This window comes from Pantherophis guttatus, chromosome 3, assembly GCF_059756535.1.
Source record: "Pantherophis guttatus breed Tessera chromosome 3, ASM5975653v1, whole genome shotgun sequence".
Classification (NCBI taxonomy): Eukaryota; Metazoa; Chordata; class Lepidosauria; order Squamata; family Colubridae; genus Pantherophis; species Pantherophis guttatus.
The window spans coordinates 191,868,071-191,891,822 of record NC_142065.1 but is presented as its reverse complement, the minus strand read 5'-3'; the positions used below and the strand labels follow the sequence as shown (position 1 = coordinate 191,891,822).

The window sequence follows — 23,752 nt, the reverse complement described above, 5'->3', positions numbered from 1 at the left end:
GCATTACAGCTTAATATGAAAGGTCCCTTAGATAACTTCAAACCAGATGATGTGTCCACTGTCACTTTGGCATCACTTTTTCAAAAAGAAAAAAAAAACTAGCCAGAAAGATAATTTCAATCACAGAAAAATATATTCCATGGAATGATACATTTTGTAAGAGAATATACTGAGTAAACATAGTGTTTTAACAGAGAAAAAGCTTTAAACTACAGAGATTGTAATTACTGTGATCACTTAGAAGAAAAATCACATGTACTCTGATGCACAAATGTATCCGCTATTGTAATTTAACTATTCTTTCAACATACTTCAGTAATTATTATCCTCTGGAACAAAATCAATAATTTATAACTGAAATAAATGTAAACTCATCCCTGCTCTTGTTCTGCATCAGTCTTCCACCTGTTTCTAATATTAATTCACCTATGCACTGGGACTCATTTCTTTACATGAATAGTCATTGTAGACACTCCCTTCTTCAAAATCCACCAGAAAGCTGAAAACAAGACGTTAAAAGAAAAGGGGCAGTCAGCAAAGGCAGAGGGTGTCAAAACTGGGGTGTTGTGCAACCCACAGAAAAGAGAGTTGGGGTTTGCATCAAGCATTCTCAACTCCCATCTTTGATGCTAGTCGCTACAGATGCTTTGTTCTCATGTTCCTCCGTCTTCAAAACTCAGTAGTACGATTTGTAATCTATTCTTCTCCTTACTCAGACAGTGTCTAAGACAGGGTTCCCCAACCTTTTGGGCACCAGGGACTGGTTCCGTGGAGAGAGGTTTTTCCGCAGACCAGAGGGGATGTGGTTTCGTGTGCTGCCTGCATCCCGCAGATAGGGCTTCGCTTGTTTGTACGGGCCAGTTTCTGACATGCTGCAGACCAGTGCAGGTTTGGGAACTCCTGGTCTAAGAGGCTTCTTGTGTGAACATGACTTTGAGTTCTTGAAGAGTCAGAGATACTGTATATGCCCCAGGCAAGTGAACACATAGAAGTCTATTTTATTCAAGATGGTTAACAACCTTGGAGCATTCTTCTCCAAGGTAGATCTTACCCACATATGATCTTTGAGGCATCATAATATAATCCAGAGCCCACTAGATTGTGGGAACAAAAACTGTCCCATCCTATTAGTAGCATTCAGGCTTGCTATTGCTGGAAGACCAAATGAAATCTATTTGAATTCAAGCTTTAAAGTTTCCACTCAAAACTCAGCTTTGGACCTGCATTCTGTCAAAAGAAAGGGTATTCAAAAAGCATAACAAAAATCAGGACGTCATGTCAGAGTTTTCATGGAATTTTTCTTACTTCGGTAGCATTATAGAAATGTATCTTATTCTGTTTTTACTCAGAAAGCTTTATCGAGCAATCAAGGCAGATATATAATAAGCTAAGCTACTCTGTAAATCTAAACATTTCCCCCAAATAGAAAAGATACAGCTTGAGCTCACTGATTGTTACCATGGCAACTATCTAAAATGAAAATCTGCTTAACCCTTTCTCTCTTGTAACCACCCATGTACCAATGTTAGCTGACTTTCATGCACTTATCTTCACCTTTTCCCCTCTCTCTAGAAATTCATAATTTGGTTGCTTCTCAATAGTTATGCTCCAGTTATCCTATCTCGGCCTCAGAGAACTGTGATGGGTGGAGAGTTTCAAAATGGGTTGCTTATTGGCGCTTTACTGGAACTGTAAGGTAGGAAGTAAATTCTTAAAATGCCAAAACAAACCTTAGTTTACTGCTTGAAAGACTACAGCTGCTACTAAGCCCTGACCGAGGAATAACTTTAAACACAGTCATACTTGCACTTCATTCTTCAAAAGGGCAGAATGTTTCCTTCAAATGCTGGACATTAATGCCACTTCTTTATTTTGCATTTCAACTGAACTTGCTTTTTATTGCTTTGATTATCATTTTATTTATGGAATTTTTTCCTACCGGTATATTTCAATCAGTCCGAATCGTATATAAAAGAAACAAAAACAGAGAAACACAGCATCAGCTATCTATGAATCGTTGTGTTTCACAACGATTCAACCTGCTGGCTGGGGAATTCTGGGAGTAATGTCTACAAAATGTAAAAGTTCCTGAGGCTGAGAAACAATGATCTGTCCACCAATATGCTCAAATTGAACAACCCCCAAACCTCCCAAATCTTGATCCAGATTTTACATCCCTGAAAAAACTCATCGGTGAGGAGTACTTGTGTATGAGGAGAAACTGTTCCTCAGGAGAAGACGGACCACTGAGAAGAACATTGAGAAGATCAGTGACGAAATTCAATTTTTTTTACTATAGGTTCTGTGGGTGTGGCTTGATGGATGTGGCAGGGGAAGGATACTGCAAAATCCACATTCCCTCCCCACTCCTAGGGGAAGGATATTGCAAAATCTCCATTCCCACCCCACTCTGGGACCAGCCAGAGGTGGTATTTGCCAGTTCTCTGAAGTACTCAAAATTTCCGCTACTGGTTCTTCAGAACCTGTCAGAACCTGCTGGATTTCACCCCTGGAGAAGATCCTCTGCAGATGGAACTCTTTAGGAATAAGATTCTTGGCAGGCTTTCTCTCCCTGATTGTTTTACACTTGTCCGTCAAATACATTTTTACAAAGACCTTGTCAAACAAGAAAGTATTCCATACCATAGCAAGCATTTAGTTAGAAATATCACTAAGGTCAGTATATCCTATTTCAAATTTCAACTTCCTTCCTCACTTTTAGTAAGTTAGAACATTAAACCAAGTGCCATTTATGAGCATTAAAAATGGTACTCTTTTATTCAATTTGAGAATGAGAAATGATTTTTCTTCTTCTGCAATTTTGGCCTTTATTTTCCAACCTGCTGTATCATAACAAAAACCTAACTCCTTTTTTTTTCTATTCAGTCATGTCCAATTTTTAGAGACTGTCTGGGAAAGTCCCTGCAGTTTTCTTGGCAAGGTTTTTCAAGTATTTTTAACCACCTTCCTAGACAATACCCTTAGGCTGGCATAAAATGAAAACCCAATCCTGGAGCATCTTAGGAGGATTAAAACTCCTTATATCTACAGCTATTATTATCCCACATAAATGTTACAGATTTATTACTTAAGCACTCTCTTACCATTGGAAAACTACAACATTGCTCTCTATATTATGGGCACTCACCTACCACAGTACCACCGTTTTGACCCCTCAATCTTTTCCTATCTTCTCTTCTGCCTAGTTTACAGAAACAAGGAGCAAAAATAATTCCTCTGCTTTTTGCTGCTGCAGGTCTTGGAGAAATAAGAATGACTCACACCCTTCCTAGTCCACAACCTTGCTTTAAATCATGCACCTTACTTGGTCATGAATTTGGTATACACACATGCCCCCACATGTGTAATTAGTTTTATTAGCAATTTCAAGTAGGCTACATTATGAAAAAAAATAAATTTAGCTTTTAAAGCCATGGTGACATAGTGGAATCACAGCGGTCCAGTGCTGATTTCCAATTCATGCGTCATCCTCATAGGGAAATTCTTTCCTTCCTTCCTTCCTTCCTTCCTTCCTTCCTTCCTTCCTTCCTTCCTTCCTTTCTTTCTCTCTCTTTCTCTCTCTCTCCGTCTCTCTTTCTTTCTTTCCTCCCTCCCTCCCTCCCTCCCTTCCCTTCCCTTCCCTTCCCTTCCCTTCCCTTCCCAACTTTATTCTTATCCCAGTCCAACCAATGGTACTATTAGCTGATTAGATTACTAGACCATAAGTGTAATTCCAAATGTGTTCAATTAGAGTTGACTTCTGAATAAACCTGTTTATTGCATTGTTCAAAACCTTCAATGGCAGGAACAAATTTGATAAAAGTTTAGCAAGCAAGCAATGCAACACTGAATCCCATTGCCCCGTGTCTTCTTTTACAATTTTATAATTAAATTTATATATTAAAATAAGAGATAAAGTTAGCCCAATAAATGCTCAAGTATCTGAAATAAACACTGGAATACCTTTGGTGCCATGCGCTGGTGCACTCCTATACTATTTCTTGGAATAAATGACATCATAAAGAGTTCTGATATCATCATGAGTTGCTGATGGGGGCGCATGCCTAAGTAACTGCATTAAAGGCAGACCCTAGGTTACAAAGGAGATCTGTTCCTTAGTCTGTGTTTAAGTTGAATTCGTAGGTAAGCCAGATCAAGTGTATATGGTTCTTATTTAAAACCAGTTGGCCAATTGTTTGTAAATCGTACTATATATATTTTACCTATACTGCAAAGTTGGCATAAAGGGAGGATTGTATAATAGAATAGAATAGAATTTTATTGGCCAAGTGTGATTAGACACACAAGAAATTTGTTTTGGTGCATATGCTCTCATTGTACATAAAATAAAAGATATGTTCACCAAGAATCATAAGGTACAACACTTAATGATAGTCATATAGGTTATAAATAAGCAATCAGGAAACAATATCAATATAAATCGTAAGGATACCAGCAACAAGGTTACAATCATACAGTCATAAGTGGAAGGAGATGGGTGATGGGAACAATGAGAAGATTAATAGTAGTGCAGACTTAGTAAATAGTTTGACAGTGTTGAGGGAATTATTTGTTTAGCAGAGTGATGGCGTTCGGGAAAAAACTGTTCTTGTGTCTAGTTGTTCTGGTGTGCAGTGCTCTATAGCATTGTTTTGAGGGTAGGAGTTGAAACAGTTTATCCTGGAAGTTATCCAGGATATGAAGGGTCTGTAAATATTTTCACAGCCCTCTTTTTGACTCGTGCAGTATACAGGTCCTCAATGGAAGGCAGGTTAGTAGCAGTATAGAACTTTAAGTGGCCCTGTACAGCTGAGTTTACCATAGAGTTACATCAGGTAGGAAACAGTAAAAAACAAAAAATTGTCAAGTAACAGAGAACAAATTTCTCAATCTACTAAAGCATGATACACAGCTTTTTTGAGTAAAAGGCCATACTGCCCCCATCCTCAAGTAGTAGAGAAAAAAACCCTAAAGTTCATTTTCATTTATTTAAATTTTAATACCATTTATATCATTAATTTCCAATCATGCATTTACAGATTTACACCTTCTGTAGTGGTTAGAATGCAGTATTGCAACTAATTCTGCTGACTGCCAGCTGCCAGCAGTTTGGCAGTTCTAGTCTCACCAGCTCAAGGTTGACTCAGCCTTCCATCCTTCCAAGGTGGGTAAAATGAGGACCCAGCTTGTGGGGGGGCAATATGCTGATTTTGTAAACCGTTTAGAGAGGGTTGTAAAGCACTGTGAAGTGGTATAGGTCTAAGTGCTATTGCTATTGCTATTTTTGGATCTGTCTGGAAAACCAGGAAGAAATGTTGTGGTGGCTTATATAATTTTATCCTAAGCTTTGGAATTTGGAAGACACCTTCCTTAGGTGTCAAAAGTGAATATTAGCTAATATAAAGCATTTTTCCACTTGCCCCTTCAGTGTCTTTCCCCTTTTCTGGAACTATATTGACTGCACTGAAGTTCAGTTCAGGATCATGACTAAGCTACACTAAACCAGGGGTCTCCAACCTTGGCAACTTTAAGTCTTGTGGATTTCAATTCCAAGAATTCTTCAGCCAACAAAGCTGGCTGAGGAATTCTGGGAGTTGAAGTCCACAAGTCTTAAAGTTACCAAGGTTGGAGACCTCTGCACTAAACAACAGCCTAGAAGTTGAGCTTCTAGTCCATTGTTGGGTTTCATGGTTTAGTGTTTACAATCTAGGTTTCCAGATGTTTTGTCAGCAAGTGTGGTTCATCTTTATAGGCAAAATGGTTTGTGTAAAAATTCATTGCTAATTAGGTTCATTTTAATATTAGTGGTGTTTGAACTCTACATGGTATGAGATGTATTTATAAAGGAGGAAATGTGTTTTCCCATATACTAAAAGAAATCTTACTTCTTGACAGTGGATATTTCACTGACTCTACATCTCCACTATTACGTACACACATACATTCCAAACACCACACAGAGGACTGTTTTCAAGAAGCAAACATATTATTTTTCATCATAGTATATTTCATGTTTAATAATATTATGATCGCTCAATCAGACAGCCTTAGAGGCTCCCCAAATACCATGCTTACTTATCAGTTTTGGCAGATTTCCCAGGAGTAACTTCAAAATAGTCTTATTGCTGGCCAACACATTAAGCACGTACACAATTCTCTACTGCTAAATATTGCCAGACCAAGTGAATCTAAAAGGAAACGGGACTCAGAATTTTCATTCTGTTTTTTAAACAAGCCACGCAAATCCTTCAATAAACTCACCCTGTTCTTTTGGAGTTTCCGATTCTCTCAAAAGTACTGTAGTGGTTGAGTGGAGTGAGAAAATATGCACAAAGAGATGCATATATGCACAGATGTGTACTTATGCATGGATCTTAGAATGGTAATTTCTGCTGATGCTCATTTACTTCCAATGTCTACAGTGATTTACTTCTACAGATGTGGGAGCTGCAGGCTCTATAGAGATTGCTGGATTACAATTTCCGTCTTTTTATCTAGCAAAGCTATTTAGACCCACCTCTTAGAGTGGCAGCGGGGAATTTGTTTTTGTTGGTGTTTTTGCATTCTGATGCATGCTTACCCACAGGAATATCCATACAACCTCCCTGATCCTGTCTGAGGAGAGACTACTAATTATAATCCAGTGTAAGGGTCTGCATGACTCTGCCTGAATCTCAAAGTTCCTCTGTAGCTGAGAGGTCAAATTGACTTAAATTTGTCTAACATGCTGCTAAAGATGCTGCGGGTAAGCAAACTAGGACATGTTGATGGCCAATGGGGAGGCAGCATAACATGACATGCTCAATGCTGCCAATCCTATGGCACCAACTGGTTTGATGGATAGACCTCCTTTAGCTGGGTCCTAGACCTCCCTCCTTAGTCCTTCTTTAACAAGCCCTTGCTTCTGCAAGCCCTTCCCCTTAATTTTTTTAAACAGGCTGAGTGACTGATTAGTTCATCACAGGGGTGTCAAACTGGCGGCCCTGTGCAGGCCACACCCACCTCAGCCCCATGAAGGGAAAAAACATTGTGATACGTCACGTGATGGCAACATAATGCAGCGACTTTGACACCCACGATCTAGAAAGTGTAGAGCTTTGAAATTGACCAGCTTGTGACTTGCTTAAATACTGTATATAATAAGCTCTATAGCCTGCCTAAAAGAGGAAGCCTTCTTGGTGGTCACTGTTCCGAGGGAATCACTGGCTCACTTCCTCTCTTCACATTATATGCTTAAGGTAGTTTACAGAACCCCCATATCAATCCTCACAGCTGAACCTCTTTTTTGAACTCTAGTTCTTTATTGAACACATGGATCTCAGCTACACAAAACTGATAACTGCCATTTAGCCGCTGAGGCACACAAACACACAAAAACTTCCTGACCTACAGAGTAGAATGCCATGAAACTGACTATCCCATTCTTGGTTTAATGAATGTAGTTGAAAGTGTAACTGAAAGGACTCAGCTCTTCTACTTCTGTAGGTCCTAGCAAGACTTTGTAGCGGTTGCTGCTCAGGAAAGTCCTGATTCTTTGCTTCCTCTTCTCATATTATCTTACAGCTTGCACACTTTTCCTTATTTCTACACCTGGCCTCAAACTCCAGCTCTTTAACAGCACTTTTCTATTAATTGCCTCTTAGCAGCGCAATTCCACATGGCTGCTAGAAGACAGTCAAGATAGACAAAATGTCTTTACACTTTGTTGCTTCCTAGTTGATCTTAGGTTTCAGGAATTAAAAATAAAAATTATAATCAGAGTTCATAACCATACATAAGGGAAGCTTTTCATATGCTGGGTCATGTTTGGGAGAGTCTGGAATTTCATCTACAAATAATGGCATTTAGAATGTTTTATGAAACAGCAGCACAGCAAGGACCCATTCCAAGTGCTTGATATGGAGAAGCCGTGGGAGAAAGTTTAGGGAGCCATGATTTCCTGCCAGCAACATAATGGAAGGGATGCACAGCAAAGCAATGTACATGTAGTTCTTCACTTACTTATTTGTTAGTTCAAAGTTACAATGGCCACATAACAAGTGATTTATGATCTGTCCTCAAAGTTTCTATCACCACCCCATCCCTGAGGTCATGTGAACACAATTTGGGGCCTTGGCAACTGACTCACATTTACAACCAGTTGCAGTGTCTTGGAGTCATGTGGACTTTCTCATTTGCAACTTTTTCAGCTGGTTTCTGACAAGCAAGGTTAATTGTGGAATCTGGATTTGCTCAACAACCATGTCATTTGCCTAATCATTGGGGTAAAATTCGTTATAAAATTGTGTCATGTAATGACTTCCTCAACAACCACAATTCTTGTCCCAATTGAGATTGTAAATCAAAAACTACCTGTATGGATGTGACCTACATCTTGTCATTAGATTGTATTCCTTAAAGCAGGGATGTCAAACTGGTGGCCCATGGGCCAGATGCATCACATGCAGGCCATGCCCATCTCAGCTCCACAAAGGCAAAAAAATGTTGTGATATGTCATATGATGTCACATGACACAATCAAGTTTGACACTCGTGCCTTAAAGCAATCTATTAGTCCAGTGATGGGTTGTCCCCGGTTCGCACCGGTTCTATAGAACTGGTAGTAAAACTGGCGGGGGGCTCCACCCACTGACCCTGATGTCATCAAAACACTCCTGCGCATGTGCAGAAGCTGCTGCACTTGTGCAGAAGAGCGCACATGCAGCCCCGCTGCGAACCGGTAGTAAAGGTAAGTAGAACCCACCCCTGTATTAGTCCCTTTAGCATTATACCTGCTTATAGTGCTTTGAATTGGTATTCCAGAATATATTCTTTCAATAATTTCTACTAGCTGATGATGGGAATTATTACCTATGTCTCTTGTTCTGGTCAAAAGCTTGGAAATAAATTCCCAGTGCCCTAAATTTAGAGGAGAAAATAATCCCTGAGACAAATTGTTATTTATTAATGATTCTTACTATTATTTGCTCTCTTGTAACCCAGAAGACATTCCTGTCACTTTCTTTACATATAAAGTTCTTAACATTACTTCTGAGAAAGTAGATTCATGAGCATAATTAATGCCTTGTATGAATAAAACATGATATATAAGACTGTCTTCAATAGATCTTAACACAGGAAGTAGATATTCCTGAATTTTTTATAGCATGCCGCCAAAAAGACGTAAAAAGTTGAAAGCTTTCTTTTTATATTGTTTATTCCTGGATAGACTCTTTCAATCAGGCAGAAACTCACATAGCACTTTCTTTCATGGGATGCTAGTTATCATGACTATTTATTACTGCTTGCAGTCTCATCCCTGGTTTGGCATTCGGGATGTGCATCTTTCAAGTTCTTGGGACCTTATGTGATCACAGCACCTCTTTACCTTTCATTAAAGCATGCTGAGTTTTTTCAAGCTGCTTAGCAGTATGAATAGAAGACTATTTTAAAATTCCTTAGACTAAAAACAAACAAATCTTCACAGAACTGCCAAATTCTTATCCGAATGTAGTTGTGGGGCACAATATTATAAAAATCTAGGAATATAATACATTACGTAAAAAGTAAAGAATAAAAACTCTAGCAAATTTACATGTATGTAGATTATCAGAGTTTTCCTCTTTCGTATGAATACAGGTTTATTCAGTTTTCTTAAACTCAATCGACCAATATCTGCCCTACTTCTGCATGTGCCAAAAAGAGAACTCAAGCCAGAATTTATGAATAAACACACACAGGAGCAATCTTGGATCTTGTGAGTGAGATAAACAGGGGCAACACACCGGTTTAGTATCGCCATTCTGTAATATACAGGTGTCCACGTTCCCTATAATAATTCATGGTTGTAACTTGTTGCAAGGAAGGGTAAAATGCTGCCTTTGAGGATGCTATTTCAGTAAAAATATTGTGTAAAGATGCTCTGCAACTGAGTGTGTCAATTGTGGATGGAGAGTCCCTTTTCACCAAATATGCATGCATTACATCGGGGGTGTCAATCTCGATTTCATTGATGGCCGCATCAGGGTTGTGTTTGACCTTGGGGGGCCGTGGTGGGTGGATATGGCCAGCTCGACATCACTCATGTCAGGGGCGCCTGTGGTGGCCCGAGCACTCTGTCAGCGAAAATGGGCTTCTGAGCTCCATTTTCGGCTGCGACGGCCTCCTGCAACCCTCTGCCAGCGAAAACAGAGCTCCATTTTCACTGGCAGAGGCACTGCAGGCCGGTCCTTCACTGTTTCCAGGTTGGTCCTGCGGGCCAGATCTGGGCCTTGAGTTTGACACCCCTGCATTACATGAATAAGAATATACTTTTTGTTAGTGAAAGAGAAAAAGGGAGGACAACTATTTCCTTACTAAGCACTTCTTCATTTTACCAATATCCTGCAGTTGCGGGCCTCATATGCAGACCTATTTCCAGGTGGAGAAATAAATCCTGGAAGCCTTGCTTGCTTTAAGACCTCTTAAATACAAAAAAATAATCCCAGTCTGTACCAGCAAATAATTGGCTCAGAGGATTGCTTACATTTTATAGCAATGGATGTACAAATTTATATTTAAGGACCATCTGATTTCAAACTGCACGCTAAAAAAATCAACAGGAATGTACGATCCTAAATACTTAAGCAAAAACTCAGTAAAAGATACAGTGGGCAAACATTGTAGTCAGCTCAGCAGTGATTACCAACTCATGCTCCAAATTCACTATAAAATGAAAATCAATATTTCCACAAGTTCCTGCAACATAAAAGATAACCTTCATTGATTTTTCTAGACTTAGGCCGCTCTGATAAAATCTAATATAAATTTTCAACCACAAGGATTTGGATCAGAGCAGAGGTGATAAGTCCTGCACATCTCTTAAGAGGTGGAGAATTTTTTTTTTAAAGTGCACGTTCATACTATTTATAATTTGCCCTGTGCTAGTGAAAGCTTTTCCACCGGTGCTATCAGAAATCTCTTCTAATTTTTATTACTGTGAGGCTAAAGCCTGTTCCAGATAATTTGGAAATTTCAGGGGAATTGTGATAGGGCTGATGGTGCAGCCCAGGCTGACTTGAGAAAAGAGCTAACCCGTAATAGCCTCCATGGCCGTGCTGATTAAATGTTGCCGTAGATGAAAGGGCTGCCATTGCTGCAATAAATTAACCAATCACACAAATCCCAAGTCAGTGCTAATCCTTCCTTGATACTCTGATCCTCTGATCAGCTCAAGGAGGTAAAGAAACTGGCTTGTGACGCTTGGAGTTCTAACCCCTGGATTTCATGTACACAACAAGCTAATGATATCTTGCTGACCAGTTCAATGGGATGAACTTCTCTCAGAACCCTTTGGGAACTCTGTGGCCTCCTGTTTTTTAAAAAAATAAAAAAAATGACACGTACAGGGCAGTATTTTTCTGAGAAACCACAGGAAAACTGTGAAACATCTGTGAATTAGCATAAGCAGCAGAAAATACCCAAATGTTGAAGATATTTACATCTTAGGAAAGTAGGTGATGAACCAAGAAAGAACTGAGACATTAAAAGGCAGCTAATTTGTTCCTATGGAATTCTGCAACATTCATTCTGAAAGATAAACTTTTTCTTTTGCCCTTAAGTGTTGGAAAATATATATATATATAATGTAAAGAAGAGGGAATGCATATATTTGCACTCATGTATGTTATACTGAGTGTGATTATAATTAAAGGTAGACAACTTATTTGATCAATCAACAGAAAGTCTAAACACTGTTTTCCTACTTGAATTTCCCCCTTTGATTGATTTATTTATTTTTATTTATTTTTTATATTTGTATACCGCCCTACTCCCGAAGGACTCAGGGCGGTGAACAGCCAATAATAAATACAAATACATATAGAAGTTAAAAACTATTAAGAAACAGATTAAGTAATTTAGGCTCAAAGATTAAAAACATCCAAATTTATCTAAAGAGGTTTAAAACCCAATTTAAAAGCCAGTTTAAAAGCCAATTAAAAAGGGAGAGTTAGGCCAGACCAGCTTGTTGGAATAGAAATGTTTTCAGGGCACGGCGGAATATGCGTAAGTCTTGGATGTTTCGTAACTCTGGGGGAAGCCCGTTCCAGATGGTAGGTGCCCCCACCACCAGATTGATGGGCTTCCAATACAAACAGTTTATTTTATTGTATTTTCAGAAACTTTTTTTTTTTAGTATTTTAATTAGTTGCTAGAAAAGAAGGGCTCTTTGAGTTTTCTTCTGTAAGTGCTTCAGTTAAACAGTTTTGGATGTTTTTCATTATGTCTCTTTGAAAAAGTTATTAATAACTTTGAAAAAGTTATTTCTTTTCTTCTTTTGTTTCCCAATAAATCCCCACATTTAATTTTACAATATTTCCAGCTGCTTTTCTTTCTAAAGTCCTACGTGTAATTTCTAGGTAATTTAGGTAACATCGTATAATATATTGAAATGTGGTGCATAATATCTAAATAAACATCTATCATGTTTTGCATCTGTGTTGCCATGCCAGAATCTTATCATATGATGCGTAAGTTTGACAATGCAGCTTGCTATAGGAGGCAAGCATAACTTTATACTTTGGAAAAAGAAAACACAAAGTAATTGATGAAGAAATCAGCCAAAAGCCCACTTTTGCAAACTCAATCCTAACACCAAACCTGCTCAATATTGTACTGGATCGAAAAGATTTACTTAAATATCATTATAATCAGACTGTCAGCCAGTCACTGCTTATGTAATACAGAAGTAATATTGCATTATACTGTAGGTGCTTAAAGAAAAGTTTTTGGCTTTGAATGTAGTATGTTGCTGGCTATCAAGCACCTGCTTCTTCCATTCTGCAGCTAAGTTTTAATAACTATGAACTTCAGAACTATTTTTTTGCCTATATCAAAACACATGCATGCACACGCAAATACACACATAAACATATGTATTTATTTATTTATATTATTCATATACATAAAATATTCCTTCAAGCAGAATCAGAATCTAAACACAAACTACAGTCAATGGCAAATATAAGATAAAGAACCTTCGTCCATTAATTATTGTTAATGTAACTGGTTCTACCAATAATTTGTAGCTTGATAAATGCTGTTACAATCACTGCTGCTACTTCTGATTATTACTATTATTTCTATTGTTATTGTCCGAAAGGTGCTTTTCAAAAGGCAACTGAACTTTCTATATGTTTTTTTTTCCTTGAAGACTTTCTTTCTTTCTTTCTTTCTTTCTTTCTTTCTTTCTTTCTTTCTTTCTTTCTTTCTTTCTTTCTTTCTTTCCTTCTTTCTTTTTCTTTCTGCTGAAGAAGTTTCTTGGATGAGAAGTGAAATGTCTTCAAGGAAAAAGAAAGAAATTCCACTTGCCTTTTGGAAAAGCACCTTGGGGACAGCCATAACCTGGATGACTGAGAATCTCCACAGACATTCCTATTATTCTTCTACTTTTCCATCCTTAGATGCTGGTCCTGAGGACTCAGTATTCCCTTTTGTGTTTGGGGAGCAGGAAAGGAGTATCTTACTCTTGGATTTACAAAAAACATGAGAAAAACTTTTGCAGGAATCAATTAGTAAGAATATAAACAACCCAGTATTTATCCTGCAAGATAATGTTTCAGACTAATAGAATGATCTCAGGAAAGATCTCAGGAACGTTTTACTGAGGACTGTAATGCCCATGATCAGTATGATTTGGTTCAAAATACTACTCGTAAAGAGGAATTGGATTTTTGGAAGTAAGTTAGAAAAGTTTATCCACATTTTGAATTAATTATAAACCAATATGTCATCTTAACATTATACTGTTGGTAATTAATAAAGCTGGTTTCAACAAATATAAGAGGTATCTGGTTTATTTAGGTTTGGAATACATTGGAATGTAATGAAATGGGATGGAACTTAATGGAATAGAATATTGGTTGTGAAGCCTTGTTATTGGAAAAACAGTATATAACTAATGAATATAAGTAATATTAAATTACTGAATTTATTAATGATCTAAGCCAGGCAATAATTCCAAACTTATCTTGGCCACATCTACATAAGAAGAAAAAGGAAAGGGGGAATAAAATGATTCTAAATATCACTATGGTTTATCCCAATAATGTTTCTGTTCATCACACTCAATACTGTGAATGCAGTGTTACTTAGAAATGAGATGAATATCTTTAAAGGAGACTAAAATATTAGCAGAATCTATAATACATTATGCAGTATCACTTTAAGATCTGTGCAAAACATTCATCAAGGAACTTTGCTCATGAATTAAACAACTTTCTGGATCAGCTCCTTAAAGTCATAAGGCAGTTGCAGCCAACCAGTAAAGTTTCTTGAAGGCCATATCAAGTTATTCAGAAGCTGACCTTAGAGTATGCATTCCCTGAAAACTTTGGAAGAGCCTTGAAGCAACTCTGAGGAGCAGATCCAATAGAATGAATTATTTGCACAGTTTTACCATAGTTGTTCTTTCTTTTCTGGATACAAGACGAATAGCATATTGCCACAACATTTTTTACAGAGGACACATTCTTGCTGAGAGAAGTCTTTTAAGTTCAAGAAATACTAATGCATCTTTTTTCTTAACAAAAAAATAATTTGTGGGGTGTTATATGATGAATGTAATGCTATTATTGCTTTCCCAGTTTACTCTTATATGCTTGTCATTATTACTGCTGGTTCAACTGGCTTTGTTTCCTTGATGTCACTGGCTTTAACTAGACAAGCAACTGTCAAAATGAGGCATCTTCCCTGTATGATATCAAGCTTTGGAGTATTATGAGATGGTTTAGAAAATTAGACTAGAGTACAACATTAAGAGCAACTAGTTATAATAAAATGCAATGTAACCATAGTATCAAAGGCATTACATGTCTGAGAAATTCATCACTTAAGGCACGGTGAAAGAATAGGTTGGGAAGTGGTAGGAATGGAAACAACTCAGTTATACATTTTATGGCAATCTGAACTCCCAAAATGCAATTTACATCAGAAAGTCTGGACACACTGGTTTACCAGAAATCTGTTGTGATTTGTTGACTGCCAGCAGAGATGGCAGTCAAGTCAGATGAGTCAGAGGAGATGGAGGGGGCGCCTGGTCTCAGAGCCAGATGCAAAGCAGGGCCCATCTATTCACGCTCAGGTGGATAGACAGCTGTTTTGGGGGGCTGAGCTGAGCAAGGGGGAGAAACAGCTGGGCCCTGTCCCAGATGCGTGTATATGCAGAGAAGTGCGGAGAGAAGAGCAACGCAGGACTGAGGGCCAGGAATCCAGGAAAAGAAGGGGACATTAACAAGCCCCTCCCTGGCTGGGATATAAGGAGGCGGGGTTTGGGAGGTGTGGTTGTCGGAGACATCCGTTCATGCTCCAGAAGAGTGCCAATAGAAGGTCAACCTCTTTTCCAAAGCATCTGAAGACGGGACAAAAAGCAATGGATGGAAACTAATCAAGGAGAGAAGCAACTGAGAACAGCAACTTAAGGAGAAATTTTATGACAGAACAATTAATCAGAGGAACAACTTTCCTCCAGAAAATGTGGGTGCTCCATCAATGGAGGTTTTTAAAGAAGAGATTGGACAACTATTCGTCTGAAATGATATAGGGTCTCCTGCTTGAGCAGGGGATTGGATTAGAAGACCTCCAAGATCCCTTTCAACTCTGTTATTCTGTTAAGCATTGCATGATGAAGACACTGGATAAGAATACTTTCAAATGGCAGTTACAACCCTTCTATAAGGGCTCTGTGAAATAGGCTCACATACAGTTTTTGCTTAAGGCATCACATATGTAGTTTGGGCATAATTAGAAGCCATACTTCTGTTGTTTATGATTGCTTAATGAAGATTTACAAATTCAAAACAAAAATGTTGTGTAGTCCCATGTAGAGGATTAAAAGTGGTCAACTTACCCAGAAAGATTCACAAAGGTATTTTCATGTTTCAGAAAGTAGTATTAAAAGGAGGGGGGGATAAAAGCCTAAATGCCCTTGAGAAGACATGGTAAGACAGCAGATTTGGGACATTAGTTTCGAGTATGTTACAAATCTTTATTAATAAATACATTAAATCCCATTTTATTGCATAACGTCTTGTTAACATTTCATGAAAATGCCAGATAAAGTAATATTTTTCTTTCTAGAATTATATTCCTATTTCATTATATGTTCTATACTCTGTCCCATAGGTCAATTGCAGGATTTAAGCTTTCTGCCTCATTAAAATTTGAGTAGTTAAAACATGGAGACAGAAGTTGGATAATTCCCTTTTTCAAAGTTATAATTAATGATTCTACCTGATTGCCGCGTTTCTACAATCCATCTAAAAAAAAAAATACTTCATGAAGATGGTCAAGGGGTCTAAATGTCCTAAAAATAAAGACTCTTTATCTTTTTTGTGCTTCAGTGGCTAAAAAATGCAGGACTGTCCCTAGCTTCTAGTTGAGTATTTCTAGCTAGAAGCTGCTATCAGAAACCTAAATAACAAAAATATGCAAACTTGCACACTAATTCCCTTTGGAGATAGATCTTGGCTGCAGCCCTGTCATAAATCAGAGAATTTCGATATGAAATGAGGCAAGCAGCTCTAATCATTTCTGCATTTCAAATTGGATCACTGGCTCAATCACGGGGCTTTTTAAACTGCTTGCCTAAGAGCAAATGTGAGGCGGGAGATAATTCTGAAGAAATCTCTTCTTTTGTGGCCATAGAACTCTTTTAACTGTTTCAAGACTGAAGGCCACATTCCAGTGATAATAACATATATCTGCTGGAAGAGATATGGATCCTTAAAGACATTTTCTTTCTCTTTCAACTCATAGAATTCCATCAATATCTGCATACATTATATTACACATATATATGTGTGTGTGTGTGTCTGTATGTATATATATATGTGTGTCTGTGTGTGTGCGTGTGAAATTGTATGCATATGGATATTTATGTGCATCAAAAAGAGGGAGAGAAAAGGGAAAAACATCATGACATATAACCATCGCATATTTTCCCCTATAATTTTCTCCTTCTTTCTGCTTTATTTGGTATTGCTTTCAAATGCTCTCTTCCTGGACAGTTAACTTTTGTGTGGGTTTTGCATGGAAGGGAAATGTATTTAAAGGTGGGATTATAATGTGAACAAAGTATTCCTGCAAGGTTTGCTTGGGCTGTTTTCTAACAATCGAGTGAAATTATTTTTCATGTGAATTTTGCTGCGGAAAAACAAAACAAAACAAAAAAATCTGGAATCAAACCCACAGGAAAAAAAAACCCCAAAATTGAAAATGTTCTTTATCAAACACACAGTAGGGTTGAAGTTCTTCTTCCTTAAAAGCACTGATTTTCTATTTTCATATCTTATCTGAACCCCTGGATATGATTTATCTGGGGAAAAATTAGCCTGGATGTCAATTACACTGTAAACAACATCTATCTTGATCCTCATTTTTTTTTTAGCAGTGAACATCTTTTATTTCTACAGCCCCATTGCAATTTCAGTGTCTTCACTACAGTGCTTCGAAATTGAATTTAACTCTATTATCAGCAGCCTTTTGTAATCTCATGTAAGCCTAATAGTGATCAGATAGAATTTTAAAGCTAAGCTTCCTGCATTTTAAGGACTAATTTAATGTTTATCAAATTTTTGCTTTAGAGAGTTAAAAAAAATCCTTATCAGTTCCTTTTCGTCTCCTATTTTCACCACCCTAATGTCTACCGAATATTGTACTTCCTTCTGGGAACTTGCATTTTTCTCTGGGTTAGATAATTTATTTTTTCATTACTTTCATTTCCTTGTTTGGTTCATGTTTAGTGTACAACCAATGTGTGTGTGAGAGGCAGAAACACAGAGATATAATTTTATTTTTTACTTGTTACTAATTACAAGAACATGGTAAATTAGAACACTATGTATTTAAGGAAACTTTTCCCCCCCAATGTATATCAAAAGCAGCTTTATTTTAAATTTTGGAAAAGAACAGTCTACCATTCACCTTTTTTCAGGAAAAAATTATCTCAACACCAACCATGATATATACATGTGAATAAGGGATTACATTTATATGAAGAATGAACATGATAGCCATTAATATTGTTTACAAAAACAGACCTATTTTCAATCATGTATTACTTCAGGAAAACAAGCTGATTTTTATCTTGTTTTGTCACAAAGGCTATAAGTCAGGGGTGTCAAATTTCAATTTCATTGAGGGTCGCATCAGGGTTGTGTCTGACCTTGGGGGGGCAGGGTGTGTGTGTCCAGAGTGGGCGTGACCAGCTGGATGTCACTCATGTCGGGGGCACTTGTGGTGGCCTGAGCACTTTGTCAGTGGCCCTCCCGAGCTCTGTTTTCACGGGAAGAGGCAGCGCAGGCCGGTTCTTTGCTGCTTCCAGGGTGGCCCCACGAACCGAATGCCACCTAGGAGCCTTGAGTTTGCTATAGGTTATTCTTACCAATTCAAAAACCAGAAACATTTACAATAGTGTCTAATTTAGGTATGGAATCACAAGTTTGTGACCAGAATGGGATACAAGATATTTAAATGTGGTCAAACTTTCATTAATTCAATTGAAAGTGCCAAGAAGGTACCAAAGGAAAACTGTCATTCTGATACTTCCCTAGATAGAAGGAAAACCAATAGGAAAGTGAGCAGCAGAATGACTTTTTCCCTTGGCATCTTCTTGGCACCTTCAATTGATTTAATGAAAGTTTGACCCACATTAGTTTACCTTTGATAAATTACGCTACATTAGTCTTATCTTTGACAAATAATAATGAAAAGGAATGTTATCATTAGAGGAAGTTATATTCCTGTACAACTTGAGTTTGGCCAGTACTGAAAAAGTGCATTTTATGCATTTCATCTTATAACTATTAGAACTATTAGAAAAAGACTTTGTAAAATGCTATTCTAACTGAATATTCTTCATGTTTTCATAAAAAAGTGTCAATCAGTTGAAGTTCTGATAATACTGTCGATTTCAGGACATCACCACTGAATAACAGCTGTACCCTAAGAAATCTGGGTCCCTAATTGTAGACGTGATGTGACAATATTAAAGAATGGGACAAGTGAAATTAGTATTATGCGGACTGTCCGAGAGCAGATCATAAAGTTGGAAAAGGACATAATTAGAGGTTCATCAGGAATTCTGCTGATCAATAACTAGCAATATATTTACAATACTACTTGGCAGCTACGTACAATATTTGCTGTTTCCCACTTGCCAGTCTTTTTACTGACAGCAAGAAATGGAAAGAGAAATTTTTCATTGTATTTTTACGTTTGTGTGAGTTTCATAAAGAGAACAAGAGAATACCTCCAAAGATGTATTCTTTTTGAAATAAATAAGGAAATGCTTGATTTGACGCCTCCCCATTTTTTTGACATTTCTATAAATGCAAAAAGAGATCTTTAAAAGTTCAGCGTGGAGTTATATCTGCAAATTTAGTGTGCAAGATCCAGAGGAGGGGGCTGCTGTTGCCCCTTATCCTCATCTAGCTATTATGGTTAAATACTTATGATAATGACACATTATCTTTCTAATCCTTTCCATTTTTACTTTGCTGGAAAAGACACAAAACTTCAATATCTCCACATGCAAAAGTAGGAGATCTTTTAATGTATAACATCAGCTGACACTTCCTCCCTGAACTACAGAGAACGGAGCAAAGTAATTAAGTAGATTTATTTAGCTGCTTCCTAGTTCAATTTGAAGAACAGAGATGGCATTTTAGAGATGCCACTACGTTTTCCAAAACTTTAAGATGTAATAGTGTTAAGCATGACAGGAGCACTGCTGCAATGGGTACAAATTTAACATATGCATACATAAATACAATTATAACTTTCAGGGGAAAATATAATTGTTATCTATAGGCTGCCCAGAAAATTCTACATAATAATCCTTAGTGTAACATAATACCATAATAAATCTGCATTGAATTCCCAAAGCTTTTGCTGCAATTTCTGAGCTGTGGGTGTGACCTATTACCACGATCCTGAAGAGTTACCTTTCCTCCTTCCTCCTCATTTAAACGTATAAATAAGTGGCAGAAATATATGTGCAGAATGATTACAGCATTCTGCTAAGACATCTGGTTAGAAACAGATATTCCTAATCATCACTATCAGTGGCATAGAAGCAAACAGATTTACACTTAGAATAGTATATTTATCAATATATTTATCAATAATTCTCAATCAGAAAAATATATTATTATTTACAAAAATATTTTGTTTAACACCTACCTATGAGTAATCAAAACTAAGGTCCACCATGTATGCAATGTTTATGTTGCAATCCTAAGTGTGCATATTCAAAATGCAGTCTCCTTATATTGAAGTCTCATTGTTAAGTGTGGACAAAGTAGTAACTAACATCAGTTAATTGTAAATAGAAAATGTTCATGCCTCGTGTCCGTGTTCATAATGAGACTTCTTTAAAGGATGAAAAAAAGAAGATTCTTATAGCACATCACATGCATGCAAGATAAATAAGCCACCTTCAGCTTAAACATCAATTTACACAGGAAAAAAGGCTTACGTTAAAAAGAATATAGAACCTCAGCGACTAAAAATAGAAACACAAAAGAAAAGGAACAAAATCTGCAATAACAAAATCCCAGTAAAAAACGTAAATTGCTTTGGGGAAGATGGTCAATTTCATACTATAAGTCATCTGTTCCTAGCTTGAAAACTCATCCTTGTCATCCCATAACAGATTTAAACTTTATCTCTCCCCCACCCCTCCATTTTCTTTCTCTTCTTTTTTCTGACCACGGACAGTACGAAGTTTTTCCATCACTTGTCTTTAACTGAAACTCTCCTCATTTCAGAATTCAAAGTGGGGGACAGACTCCTTATGCAATTTTGGGGGGTTTATTGTTATTGTTAACCAATTGTTTTGCTGGTAGTTTTCCTAACAATGAGGGTATTGCTATAAGGTGGCATTCATTATGTTCCTCCATTTGTCTAGAGGTGATGGGCAGAGGATAGGTGGATTTTATATCCAACAGTTGAAAGTCAGCATTCCAAAAAATGTGCTGCAAATTGTGAGCCTTTGTTAATGACTAAGCAATACAAAACCTGCTGAATAAATAGATGAGTTGTTTTACCAGCAAACGGAAGCCAAGCAGAGGAACAAATGGGGCATCTAAGAAGAGAGATCTACTATCATCAGAATGGCATTCAGATGAGCTACGGTAGGTCAGGTAACTGTCCAAAGAAATTTAATCCCAAGAATTCTGTAGGATGCAAAGGTCAAGAGGTTTGCTGGTTGAAGGCATGACATAGGATCAGATGTGGCAAAAGTAGGTTTTAAAATGTGCTCTAATGCAAGACCCCCAAGCGTCATGGAAACGAGATGGATATTCTGAATAATCCAGAATGCCTAACTGGCCAGCTATCATAACAGAAGTGTAACATTTCTTCTCTCAAGAAAAGAATGATATATGTAATTCAATTCCCCCAGTTCCAAGAAACCTATCCTTAAATTCGGGAATATATACTAAAAGCATAGAGGAGACAGTCCTTAGTAGCCACTAAGCATAAAGCAGCATCTAGCCAATTAACTTAAAATATTAAAAAGCTTGAAAAGCTAAGCAGAATTAGACTTGCATAATATTTGAATGAAATAACATTAGAAAATTCCACATTTGACAGATGAATGTGATATGAGAGAGGAAGAGCCTTCTCTGTGGGCGCGCCCACCCTCTGGAATCAACTCCCCTTGGGGCTCCGGCTGGCCCCTGACCTTCGTACTTTCTGCCGCGAATTAAAAACTTGGTTATTCAAATCCCCCGGCCTGGACTGATGGGGTTTTATATGGGTTTTTAATTTTTATCTGGTTAATTAGGTATTTTAACTTTGTACTGTGGTTATTGTGGATTTTATTGTTGTAAGCCACTCTGAGTCCGTTGGAGATAGGGCGGTATATAAGTTAAATAAAATAAAATAAATAAATAAATTCTGAATTTCTATTCCTCTAATCCAGTGTTTCTTAACCTTAGCCGCTTTCACATATGTGGACTTCAACTCCCAGAATTACCCAGACAGCCATGCTTCAATTTCGCACATCTTAAAGTTGCTAAGGTTGTGAAACATTGCTTTAATCAAACTTACACAGATATGATCAATTAATATCATTTGAAACGTCCTTATACTTTCTTTCTGAAGAAAACAAAAATAACTTGATGGCTTGTTTTCTATCCCTGCATGCTTACTGGATCAAATAGTCATTGCAAATTGGATTGTGTATACTGGAGAGTTAAAATTTCTCAGAGAACAATGCAGGTATCTAATCAAAATTAAGTGTAGTGTCACACTCAGAATACAGCTAATTTGTTAGGAGTGGCACATGTATGAATTTAGCAAATAATAGTCTAGAGCTATTACTGGCCTCCACAATTGTTTAATCAATTTCCAACTTCAGTTTTACTCTTTCTGATGTTAAAGGAAAATTGAGCCTAAAAATATTTTTTAAAATAAGTATTAAAGTACTTTAAAAATACTTTATTTTAAAAAATACTTTCCGTTATTGGAGCTCATATTGCTATAAATAAGAATTAGTAAAACCATACCTAAAATACTGAATCCAATTTTGGTCACCACACTATAAAAAAGATGTTGAGTCTCTAGAAAGAGTGCAGAGAAGAGCAACAAAGATGACTAGGGATCTGGAGGCTAAAACATATAAAGAATGGTTGCAAGAAATGGGCATGGCTAGTCTAGTGATGAGAAGGACCAGGGGAGACATGACAGCAGTGTTCCAATATTTGAGGGGCTGTCACAGAAAGGAGTGGGTCCACTTGTTTTCAAAAGCATCTGAAGGCCAGACAAGGAATAATGGATGAAAACTGATCAAGGAGAGATTCAACTTAGAAATAAGGAGGAATAAGGACAGTGAGAACAATCAACCAATGGAATAGCTTGACTTCAGAAATTTGGGAGCTTCATCACTGGAGGCTTTCAAGAAGAGACTGGACTGTCATCTGTCAGAAATGGGATAGGGTCTTCTGCTTGGGCGAGGGGTTGGACTAGATGACCTACAAGGTTCCTTCCAACTCTGTTATTCTGTATCTCTTCTGTAAATCAGGCCTAAGAACAGGATGACTTTCTGAATGCCTAAAAAGAATAGCTGACATGTAACTTATCACCATTTTACTTTTGATCCTGGTACTATCAGAATAACACCAAAAAGAATGCCTACTGTTTTCTCCCTGATATCAAGAACATTTGTTGTTCCAGCAATTAAACTTTTAAGTTAGGAAACTAAGGCAATTGTTTAATGTTACAAATCCAATAAACTATAAGACTTGCGGCCAGCTTGTCCAAAAGCCACCAGATGACCATCCTCTGATCTAGGTGTTTGCTCAAGGACTATCTTAAATGGCATCCTGCTTCCAAGCACACTTCTACGTTAATCTGTGACAACAGGATATTCACATGTCAACAAGACAAATGCCTAATGGGGAATCCTACTACCAAGAAATAAAGTGCACCATTCAAACTGCCAATAAAAAAGAAATTTAGAAAAGATTGAAAGTTTGATTTCTGGCATCTTCATTTCCATTGAGAGTGAAATCAAACTAACAGTAAGTTTCAGGATTTCTTACACTTCCTCTTTCTGAGTCTGAAGTGCACTTCATTTTTTTCTTAATTTTTTTTAATAGAACAATTATACAGATACACATACACACTTAGTATTGAGATCAAATCTATAATCTCCCTTGAATGTGACTGAATAAGATAGAGAAAAAGATAATAGATAAAAGATTATTCATCTTTTACTACTTCAAGTCAA

At 37.3% G+C, this 23,752-nt stretch overlaps 1 protein-coding gene and 1 long non-coding RNA gene across 5 annotated transcripts in view; one reads left to right on the top strand and one right to left on the bottom strand.

The window, feature by feature from the left end:
* The window catches only part of ZFPM2 (zinc finger protein, FOG family member 2), a 339,422-nt gene that overhangs the window by 132,050 nt on the left and 183,620 nt on the right, over positions 1-23,752 (bottom strand). The window contains exon 1 of one of the 4 annotated variants that reach the window (XM_060681870.2): positions 3,964-3,991. The exons of the other annotated variants lie outside the window; for them this stretch is intronic. Within the exon in view, the coding sequence (XP_060537853.1) occupies positions 3,964-3,975 (12 nt within the window). The 5' untranslated portion in view covers positions 3,976-3,991. Of the gene's footprint in view, positions 1-3,963; positions 3,992-23,752 lie in introns of those variants that run through there. 4 annotated transcript variants of the gene reach the window in all.
* Positions 1-23,752, top strand: part of LOC148114946 (uncharacterized) — a 66,572-nt gene that overhangs the window by 23,876 nt on the left and 18,944 nt on the right. The gene's annotated exons all lie outside the window — the stretch shown is intronic.